Source organism: Crinia signifera, chromosome 9 (genome assembly GCF_055691185.1).
Source record: "Crinia signifera chromosome 9, ASM5569118v1, whole genome shotgun sequence".
NCBI lineage: Eukaryota > Metazoa > Chordata > Amphibia > Anura > Myobatrachidae > Crinia > Crinia signifera.
This window is the reverse complement of record NC_139225.1, coordinates 33,814,248-33,825,707: the sequence shown is the minus strand read 5'-3', so window position 1 is coordinate 33,825,707 and position 11,460 is coordinate 33,814,248. Positions and strand designations below refer to the sequence as shown.

Genomic DNA, 11,460 nt, shown 5'->3' with positions numbered 1-11,460 from the left:
GGGGATGGCCACAGCCCGGCAGCCGTCCCTTCCAGTGGCGGGATCCGGCTGCAGCCGTGCGGACTTAGGGCTATTTCACACTGTCCGGCACGTGCCGGACGGCGAAGTCCTGCACGGCTTAAAAGCCGGGCCGTCCCTGCAGTGAGTAATGGACAGCTATGTGTCCATTCACATGGGACGGTCACGGCACGGCTGCCAGGTAGCAGCCGGATCTTACCACTGCAGTGTCCGGCTGCAGTGGCCGTCCCGTCCTCACAGGTCAGTGTGTGCTGAGGGCGATGGGGGCCTTTCACACACACCGGTCATTTGGTGTCCGGTTTTAGCTCTCCACCGCCACCAAACTGACGTCACTTCAGTTTCTACCCTCAAATTTACACAGCACTGGCTCACGGAGCCGGAGCATGTGAAAGAGACAACTGTCAGGCAAAAAGCCGGACAAAGTGTGTCCTGCTTTTTGCCGTCCGGTTAAAACCGGAGTGTGTGAAACTAACCTTAGGCTGGTTTCACACACTCCGGCTCCTGCCGGACGGTGAAATCCCGCACGGCCAGGGAGCCGTGCCGCACACACTAGTTTATCATGGAAGGGATGGCCACAGCCCGGCAGCCGTCCCCTCCAGTGGCGGGATCCGGCTGCAACCGTGCGGCCGGGTCGTGGCCGTCCCGTGTGAATGGACACAATAGTGTCCATTCACAACTACTGTGTGCGGCACGGCTCCCTGGCCGTGCGGGATTTCACCGTCCGGCAGGAGCCGGAGTGTGTGAAACCGGCCTTAGGGCTATTTCACACTGTCCGGCTCCTGCCGGACGGCAAAATCCTGAACGTCTTAGAAGCCATGCCGTCCCTGCAGTGTGTAATGGACTGCTATGTGTCCATTCACATGGGACGGTCACGGCACGACTGCCAGGTAGCAGCCGGATCTTACCACTGCAGTGTCCGGCTGCAGTGGCCGTCCCGTCCTCACAGGTCAGTGTGTGCTGAGGGCGATGGGGGCCTTTCACACACACCGGTCATTTGGTGTCCGGTTTTAGCTCTCCACAGCCACCAAACTGACGTCACTTCAGTTTCTAACCTCAAATTTACACAGCACTGGCTCACGGAGCCGGAGCATGTGAAAGAAACAACTGTCCGGCAAAAAGCCGGACAAAGTGTGTCCGGCTTTTTGCCGTCCGGTCAAAACCGGAGTGTGTGAAACTAACCTTAGGCTGATTTCACACACTCCGGCTCCTGCCGGACGGTGAAATCCCGCACGGTCAGGGAGCCGTGCCGCACACACTAGTTTATCATGGAAGGGATGGCCACACCCTGGCAGCCGTCCCCTCCAGTGGCGGGATCCGGCTGCAACCGTGCGGCCGGGTCGTGGCCGTCCCGTGTGAATGGACACAATAGTGTCCATTCACAACTACTGTGTGCGGCACGGCTCCCTGGCCGTGCGGGATTTCACCGTCCGGCAGGAGCCGGAGTGTGTGAAACCGGCCTTAGGGCTATTTCACACTGTCCGGCTCCTGCCGGACGGCAAAATCCTGAACGTCTTAGAAGCCGTGCCGTCCCTGCAGTGTGTAATGGACTGCTATGTGTCCATTCACATGGGACGGTCACGGCACGGCTGCCAGGTAGCAGCCGGATCTTACCACTGCAGTGTCCGGCTGCAGTGGCCGTCCCGTCCTCACAGGTCAGTGTGTGCTGAGGGCGATGGGGGCCTTTCACACACACCGGTCATTTGGTGTCCGGTTTTAGCTCTCCACAGCCACCAAACTGACGTCACTTCAGTTTCTAACCTCAAATTTACACAGCACTGGTTTACGGAGCCGGAGCATGTGAAAGAAACAACTGTCCGGCAAAAAGCCGGACAAAGTGTGTCCGGCTTTTTGCCGTCCGGTCAAAACCAGAGTGTGTGAAACTAGCCTTACTTTTATCCAGGATGGGCAGGCAGGGGGCGCTGAGAAAAAAATCATTTGATGATCGCTCAAATGATTTTTCCTCCTATTGTTGGGTGAGTGACCAAGGAATGATTTTTTCTCTGTGTGGCGGCATGGGAACCGATGTGTAAGTGTACACATCCGCTCACATGCTAGTGTGGGGATTCGCTCGGCAGGGGGGGGCGGGAAATTATCTGCTTGCTACTAGGCTGCCTGAACCAGGCCCAAAGTAGCAAGGAGCCACATCACTCCACGAAGCACCCCGCCGAATCCCACTGCAAACGGAGCCGCAGCACAGCAACACCGCCGCAAAGAACAACCTCCGGCAGAAGATTCCGGCTACCCCGCTGTCAATCTCCAGGCATGGAGAACGGAAGACGGAATGTAACTCAGCCACAGAGCTGATAGAAGATCTGGCCGCTTAGCAGGGTGAGATAGGTCGGAAAGGTGCTCCACCACTCCAAAGAGAGTGCAAACATCTTTACTAATCAAATTTTTCTTTTACAGGTCACACTCATTTGTATCATTTATTCCTATGATTTATACTCATTTTCTATATTTTTATTTTTTACTATTAGCACTCCTTGCATATAAAAACCCTATAAGAACTTACAAGCAGTTACAAATGCTCACCTCGACCCCCTGCAGTTTGCCTACCGAGCAAACAGAAGTGTCGAGGATGCAGTCAACCTAGGGCTGCACCACATTCTACAGCACCTGGACAGTCCAGGCACCTATGCAAGGATACTATTTGTTGATTTCAGCTCGGCATTCAACACTATCATCCCTCACATCCTGGAGCCAAAACTCTGTTCACTAGGAGTCCCAGAACCTACATGGATCACTGACTTCCTGACTGAAAGGAAACAGGCGGTGAAAGCAGGCACATTCATTTCAAACACATGCACAATTAGCACCGGTGCCCCTCAAGGATGTGTCCTCTCCCCCCTGCTCTTCTCCCTCTACACAAACGACTGCACCTCAGCAGAACAGTCAGTAAAAATTATAAAATTTGCAGACGACACAACGGTTATCGGCCTAATCATGGATGGAAACGAGTCGGCATACAGACGGGAGGTGGATCGGCTAACTAAATGGTGTAGCGGAAACAATCTTGACCTCAACCCCCTCAAAACGGTGGAGATGGTGGTGGACTTCAGAAGGAAACCAAATGCCATGCACCCACTCATAATATCTGACAGAGTAGTGTCGAGGGTCGACTCCTTCAAATTCCTAGGAACAAAGATTTCCTGCGACCTCAAATGGGGTCCCAACATCATTACAACTGTCAAGAAGGCTCAGCAGCGGTTGTTCTTCCTGAGGCAACTCAAGAAATTCAACATCCCGCAGGAGCTGCTGCTCATCTTTTACACTGCCATAGTAGAGTCTGTCCTTTGCTCCTCGATCACAATCTGGTTCGGAGGAGCAAACGAGAATGACAGACGAAAGTTGCAAAGAGTGGTGAGGATGGCAGAAAAGATCATTGGGGCGGAGCTCCCCACTGTCCAAGAACTATACCTAGCCAGGGTCAATAAGCGTGCAGGAAAGATCTTGGCGGACAAGCTACACCCTGGCCACAACCTGTTTGAACCCCTTCCGTCAGGCAGACGTTTTAGGTCCATCCCAGCAAAGACGACGAGAACTACAAAAGGCTTCTTCCCAATAGCTGTCCACCAACTAAACCGTATTGAACATACCAAATACTAACTCGAACTTTTCTAGATACATGTGAAATGTATGTGATATATGTTTATGCCTCTCTTCCCACCCCCTTTGTGTTCCCTGATTGATGCTGCACTGTTACCACAAAAAATTCCAAGCATACGCAAGTATACCTGGCCAATAAAGATGATTCTGATTCTGATTCTGATTCTGATTAATCAGAGCGCGGTACAAGTCCAATACCTTATATAGCAATGCAAAGCCTACAGTATGTAATGATAAGATGATCCAGAACAATCCAAATTGATCGGTAAAATATATAATAATGATAAGAACAATTATAACAAGGTGGACTCTCACCAAATGGCGTGGTCTACAAAGAAATTTGCAGACGTTTGCGCAGATGTTATTGAAAGGTCCCTGATAGCTCCCAGAATCCAGTTCCACCAAGTTCTTGTTGCCTCCAACTACCAACGCGTTTCGAAACAAGATGTTTCTTTGTCAAGGCAGATATGTTATATATTTTACCATTAAAATCTATACTGCAACATATTCAGTTTTCTTCGCCTATATGGTAATGCACGAATTGGATCAACATCTGACCAAACGGTGACATCACCACCCCCTGCAAAGCACATTTGTCTACGGCAATAGTAGACATATTAAAAGGGTACGGGTCACTTATACCTAAATAGATGGTCTAATTATACCATAGGAATTGAAACTATTACACTATTTATTGTGTTCTTTTTTCTTTTGGGTAACACATTGGTAAACTTTTTCTTTGTTGGGAAATCCATTCTGTTTGTAAATGGGAATATTACGTTTGTATTCAGAACATCAAATAAAGTTTATTCAAGATTTATTTTGTTTTGTAAAAACATTAAATGGGTCTGTCCGCCTTCGCAGATCTTTCATTTACTGATGTGGAACGATGCTAAGTACCCTATGATATCATGTTTCTGTTGTATTTATAGGATGCACCCAGCGCAAACACCATTCGTATGTATAAACTCTACACTGTTATAAATACCAAGAGCCTGATTTTTAGTTAAACATAAAAAGTAAACTAGCATGCATGCAAAGGGCAGAATGTAATGCCACACGAGTTCAGCAGCAGTGCGGGATGCCGGCCAATCTCGGATGTTTTTCAAAGGGGCAATCACGTCCATGTCTTGGAAGTGATTGTCCCTTTAAAAATAAAAAACATACGCCTTCTGGCAAACACTACACAATTATGCTACAACCACTCTGCGATTGTCATTTCAATGTACAGGCCCCTGGCGCTGTTCGGTTACATAGCAGACCAACCCAACGTCCCTAAATGGGACAAAAAGCTTACTATACTTATTTCAGCAGTAGGTAAGAAAGCCCTCCTACAACAATGGATACAGGCCTCAGCTCCTTCTTTAGACATGGCGACCTCACGACTCCTCTTTCTATTCACCATGTATTGGTTAGAATCCTCACTCCATAAAGAACTATTGACTCCAAAGTTATTTAATTGCTGGGATAAAGTTATCCAAATACATCGTGGTACTCCCTTCAACTTTTACAAATCACTCCTCCTATTACTTTATGATTAGGTCCCTAAATAACACTCTACATCTATTTTCTACTTCGTCCCCTTCTCCCATTTCTCCTACCCATTCTATATTCCTCGTCTTCCCTATCCCTATTTCCTGCTGATTGGCTGGATCTGTCCGTGGATGGGCCGGCGGGCCGGGTCAGTTTTTGGGCAAGTATTTGGTTTATTGTTCTGTAAGTCACTTTGTCTACATTTGACCAAGTTACTTTTTTATCTTTCTTGCTTATTCCCATTTATTTTATTGTCATGTTTTTATTTAAATTTTAACACTGTAGTGGTTAAGTACCTATGTTGAGTGTATTGCTTAAAGATACCCTCTCCTTCTTGCTCCTTAGGAACTGTAGAAAGCGTCTCCCGTTTCTATTTTATTCAGATAGGAGATAACTATTTCATCTATTCTATAGTGGTTTTTTTTTGTTTAGAAAATGTTGAAAATGTTTTTTGACCCTCATTGATATTCTGTATATCATCATCCGCTGTCTGACGTATTGTTTTTGGTCTATTGAGGCTCAATAAAATATATTTTGAAAAAAACAAAAACATCCAAGTTCATCTGGCATCACGCATTACATTCAGCCGATAGTGTTCATCCTAGTAGTAGTAGTAGTACGTTTATTTCTAAGGCGCCGCAAAGTGTCCGCAGCGCCGTACATAGCAAACAAAAAACAAATTACAAGGTAACGTACAGGGTGTGTTGAAAAATACAGTATAAATAGGGGTATAGCTGGTAGAACTAAAATCAGCATCAGTTCAGAAGTAGGCACCCTGCACCTTTCAAAACCCACGCAATTCCTGCCTGGGGTGTCGCTCTCTGCTGTGGTGCTTCAAGCACAGTGTGGTCTGTATTTCAGCACTGAAATACAGAGCAGACACCAGCCCTGAATGTGCATTAACCCTTTTAGTGCCAACGTTTCCCGCGAGAGATCCTCAAAATATCTGCTAAAAATGCCCGTGTCACAGCGACTGTTCTTTTTTGAGTGCAATATTTAACTAAAAAAGTAATTGACTTGCTGTATTTGTATTAATTGATACTAAAAGAACAGTCGCTGTGATCTCTCTCAGAAACGTTGGCACTCAAAGGGTTAAGAAACACAAGAGCCCTGAGCAGCAGCCAAGAGATCTGGCTAATCAGACCCTTTGGTTGAGCAGAGAAAAATTTTCACCAACTTTAACCAAAACAACCAAAAATACGGTTTTCATTTTGAGCAGGGCTGATACTGGGATTTTTGTGGGTATGCATACCTCCCAACTTCTTCACCAGCCAAAGAGGCTATGCTAATGAGGCCTATGCTAATGAGGGTGTGGCTTATGCAAAATAGCTGCCATCGGGTCACTCCCCCATTTTTTGTCCTCTGCGGCGCTGAGTAGATGCTGTGCACAGCATCTATTCACTTCAGGCTGGAGGGAATTCCAACTGCCCCCCCCCCCCCCCCCCTGTGGTCCTGCGAAAAACGGGACAGTTGGGAGGTATGGGCATGGGTCATTGGTTCGACCCAATTTAGGTCGACATGCATTGTGTTGACCACTGAAGAATGACAGGCCTTAACACCTTAAATAGGTCAACATGGGTAAGGTCGACTCAAGCATGAGGTCGACAGTCAACGTGTGCCACTGCGCTCGCCATGCCTCGGCCACGGTGCCTTGCAGTGCTCGGCACACTATTTTGTTCTTCCACCGTGCCGTCGTGGATGGTAGGGCATGAAAACTCATGTCGACCTTTTGACTGTCGATCTTCCCATTGTCAACCTAATGTTTGTGTTGACCTTCTTTCCCTATCGACCTGTTTCCGATGTCGACTTAAGCCCAGTGGTGGCAGTACCCGGAGCCCTCCTCTAACTCTGCCCTTTTTACGGCAACCACAAATACAAAGGCCAGTAGCACTGCAGTCATCCAAATCAGCCCATGGACTGTAATGTGTTATTTTAGGGGCATAGTCCTGCACAAACTCGTGTATACACCTGTAAGGAACCATATCTATTACACCTGTAACAGGGCGGGTGCAAACACAGGCTGATGGTAATGACTTTGAGTAAACTGGTCACATGTGCTGCTGACGCGGAGTCAGACGCATCTCCAGGTGTAAACCGTTCTGCATAGGGGTAGCGGAAAATGTGCTGTTTTTACATGTGCTTTTTTGTATGATCAGCTTAAGCCCATTTATGATTTATGACCAACTTAACATAGGTCATAAGAGAAATGCCGAGTACTCCTAAAAATAAGTTGTACTGTGCTATTGTTATTTGAAAAGTGATGGAGGTTCTTCGGAACGGATCTTTATATATCAGTCTCCCCTGGAAATCAAGGACAGATGTATAATCCTGAAAGATGGCGGAAAATCAGGCCCCTGCTCTTGTTTGCATTAAATGCTGCTGACGTCAGGAATTTCTGGATAACATACAGAACATGCAGCAGACTGATGTACTACTAAACGGTAACTTGAAAATTGATTTATTCCAATAGGTCGACTTTTAATCAATAATATTTCTGGTGTAGATTAGTTTAGAGATATTTTTTTCAAATAATCTTGTTATTTCAGTGAATTTACCCTTTTTTTCTTTGGTCAATAAACCACTCCTTCTGTTTCCTCTCTTCCCTCCCTCTGCTGCTGCTGCCTGAGATTCACATGCACACACTACTGTGTGGGCTGTTACACTCATTCCAGCAAGCAAGATGGAAAATGAAGTATTTTTGTCCTTCGTGTTCTACAGTACTCTGCTAATCCTGAAAATGTACATCTTGGCTATAATCACCGGACAGATCCGGCTCCGGAAAAAAGTAAGTGAAATGGTCTCTTTTCCTTTTTTTTCATTCTGTGGGAAGGCAGGTAAATGAGAACCGCTTCATCGCCAAGGGTTAAACTTTCTCTGAAACTTTTATAACACTTGCAATTCCCCCAGGGCTCAAACACTGAAACCTGGAGTGCACATTTCAAGTTTAACAGCTTAGTACCAGGAGCTGAAGCAGGCTGTGACAGTCTTTCCTATGTTAAAGATACAAAAAAAATTATAATGCAGCTGATTATACAGGGTTATATTGGACAACTTCCCTTGGTTAATATGGTGAATCCCAGCAATGAATGAGTGCTTGTGAGGTGTGTGTGTGTGGGCTGAATTGTGCAAATGCTATAGGTGATGTAGGTTTTAACTCTTTGGAAGCCAGCTGTCTACCAAATTATTTAATTTGAAGATGCCTGTGGTACCCAGTGCGTGGGGCGATTTATATGGTCTGAGCTGTTTCTAAAACTATTGCAACACAACATGACAACGCGGACTATGCTGCCTGCTGTACCACATGCATTACAGATACCTGTATGAAATCTTCCCAGGGGAGATTCAATCCTAGAGATCTGCAAACTGGAGACTCTGAAGGGTCAATACAATTCTGGGCTAGTTGCCGCTATGTATCAACGCACTGCATCTTTCACACCTCGTGGCCCAATTGCCTGTTTTCTGGATATACCTGTTTATTGCACTACTGCATGGGAATGTGCAGGGTAGCTTAAATTGCTTTTAGCATTTGAGTGCCTATACCTACGCAGTTTATGCCACTAAGCTTACAATACTTTCCCTTTAAACCGTGACATGCATGGATCACACAGGTTCTGCGGATGATTGAAACCAGGGGAAATGCAGGCTTGAAGTCAGCCAGCCACAGAACCTGTATAATTCAAAATGGTCATAAATTAAAGGGATAATCCTATTGTGAGTGACCCCAGATGACTTAACAATTGCACAATCAAATTGAAAGCAACTATGCAGATCATTCACTCACCTGTGTTAATATTGTGGCCTCTTATCTGGGCTTCCCAAGAGCTAGATGTGATCTTAGCCTGCAGAAGACAGTGCTGGCTCTGATAGAGCAGGTGATAGAGTCTGGGGAAATGTTTGGTGGCTGCAGGCTCTTGTGCATCACCTGTTGTCATGAAGTATTCCGCCTCTTGGAGGATCTTTCATGTGCCAACATTCTAATCTCTGGATCCCAGCCTTCAGTTCATATATCACAACATAAGATCAGATTACATCTCTGGGAGGTAATGGGGGCCGTAGTGTGTGGGGTTTATAGGGTTTTTTGATTGATTTTTTTTTTTTTTAATAAGTTACTTATACAGCGCAGCAAACTCCATTGCAATTTGCAATTGGAAACAGCGATTCTACAAACTGGGTATTTACAGACAGTTAAAAAGAAAGGAGGGGCCTGCTTGCAAGCTATTTAGGGCGAGATCTACTGAGCCAGGGCTGGGCAATTGCGGCCCTCCAGATGTCTATGAACTACACATCCCAGGATGCTTTGTATTCGTTTTGCTATGTGGCCATGCTGAAACTGATGCAAGGCATGCTGGGATGTGTAGTTCATCAACATCTAGAGGGCCGCAATTGCCCAGCCCTGTACTAAGCCTTGAAAAAGTGATAAAATGGAGATTGATAAACCTCCAACCTGTCAGCTCCTACCTACCAAAGCCTGTGGCATGACAGTTAGGAGCTGGTGGTTTATCACTCTCCATTTTATCACTTTTCAGGCTTAGTACCTCTGGCCCAAAGTGATCACAGATCTAGTTATTTGTCTAAAGTGTGTTTAACCCTTTGAGTGCCAAGGGAATTTGTCAAAATAGGTGGGAAAATTGACCAGCCAACATTGCTGTGAGAGAGCCTCAAAATATCCGTTAAATTGCCGGGAATGACATACTACCTGTCGGCCCATGTCGGCTAAAAAACAACAACTCATGTCGACCTTACCATTGTCAACCTAATGCTTGTGTCGACCTTCCAACCTTTGCCATGTCGGCCTATTTTATGTGTCGATCGAAGCCATGTCGACCTTCAGTGGTATCCATTCTTTGTTCTATATTATATTAAATCAATTCACTGTCAAAAAGTGAATCCACAAATAACTGTATATTGGCTCGTGCCTTTCTACAGGTGATCGCTTGTATCAGAGTTATTATTCCATCGCATGCCTCTGACTGGCTGCATCACCACTGGACAGAAGATTAAGGGCATTGTTCTCGCTAGCTGCTTCTAAAAGTGGAAAGAGGTTATGTTGTCCATAGCGACCAATCAAATCAGGTCTATCATTTTATAGGATGCAACAGAGAACTTGAGAAGAGGGGGGGGGGGGGGGGGTCATGTGCAGTCTCCATCTAGTACACTCCTCCCCCCTCTAGCACATTCTGGTTTGTACCTCAGTGCTGAGATACAAACCAGACTGTGATAGAAACATCACAGCAGAGCGTGACACCCCGGGTAGGAAGGAAGAACTGCATGGGTTTTTGGGAGCTAGAATGAACACTATTATTCTAATCTTCTAAAGTATCCAGTTGTGTGATTGTGTAAGAGCATGTACACACTGCATCTTTAGTGCATTACACTGAAGGTTATTTTCATTCATTGTGATTTGTAAGGAATTATGGGTCTTTGGACACTTACTGTAGATGGAATGCATTTTTATTCAGTTTTCACAGGCAGTGATGGTAGCATTTGCCTCCAGGCACCAAGGTTTTGGTGCCAGTGGTGTAACCATAGTCCCCGCAGACCCCATGGTGGCTTGGAGGCACAGGGTAAGTGTGGGCACCTGAGGTCTGCAGGGGCTATTGCTGCTACGCTGCTGGGACTTGCAGATCTACTTGTCTTCTGTTCCAGGGCTCCTCCTGCTGCAATTAAAAATGGCCGCCCCCTCACAGCAAAACGTTATTGAGGATGCTAAATGAGATTTGTGGTCTGCTCTAGCATCTTTAATAACTGTCAGCTGTAAGGAGGCCATTTTGCAAGAGGCAATATTTATGGTAGCAGGAGAAGCGCAGGGACCACAGGCCAGGTCCGAGCTGATTGAGGGTGGAGCTGGCACTGCAGCCAAGGCAGACTCCAGGGCAGCCGGCATTTGCCAGACCCCTGTGGTGATGAAAACTGGAGTTTGGGTTATGAGGTCAAGCCGCAACTGAGGCTTCACCCAACCTGAGGGGCAACGTTCACCACCCGTGAGACTATATACTGCCGCACCGGGTGTCCAAGCATGTAGGGATGCTGCTGCAATTTGTATTAAAGGCACAGCTTTATAAATCACCATTATAACATTTAGCTTGTTCTAGTAGTAAGCTTTCATTTGTATGTCTCCTGGGAAGTCCCAAAAAAGACTTTCAGGGCTTCCTTCCACATATCCCAGGCTGTGGCTAGCCATTATTGCCAGCAACAGACGCATGTTTTAAAGATTTGTCTGTAAAAAATGTTATCTCTGGATAAATCCCAATTTTCAATCATGACCGTCTGTACTTTACAGAGTCCCCGAATTTGTGCTTTAGG

At 46.2% G+C, this 11,460-nt stretch overlaps 1 protein-coding gene across 3 annotated transcripts in view; it reads left to right on the top strand.

Annotated features, from left to right (window-relative positions):
- Positions 1–7,523: 7,523 nt before the first annotated feature.
- The window catches only part of PTGES (prostaglandin E synthase), a 60,366-nt gene continuing 56,429 nt past the window's right edge, over positions 7,524–11,460 (top strand). The window contains exons 1-2 of one of the 3 annotated variants that reach the window (XM_083158765.1): positions 7,524–7,598; positions 7,785–7,942. In XM_083158765.1, the coding sequence (XP_083014891.1) occupies positions 7,571–7,598; positions 7,785–7,942 (186 nt within the window). In that variant the 5' untranslated portion in view covers positions 7,524–7,570. Of the gene's footprint in view, positions 7,599–7,754; positions 7,943–11,460 lie in introns of those variants that run through there. The other 2 variants (XM_083158767.1, XM_083158766.1) reach the window with 2 other exon arrangements.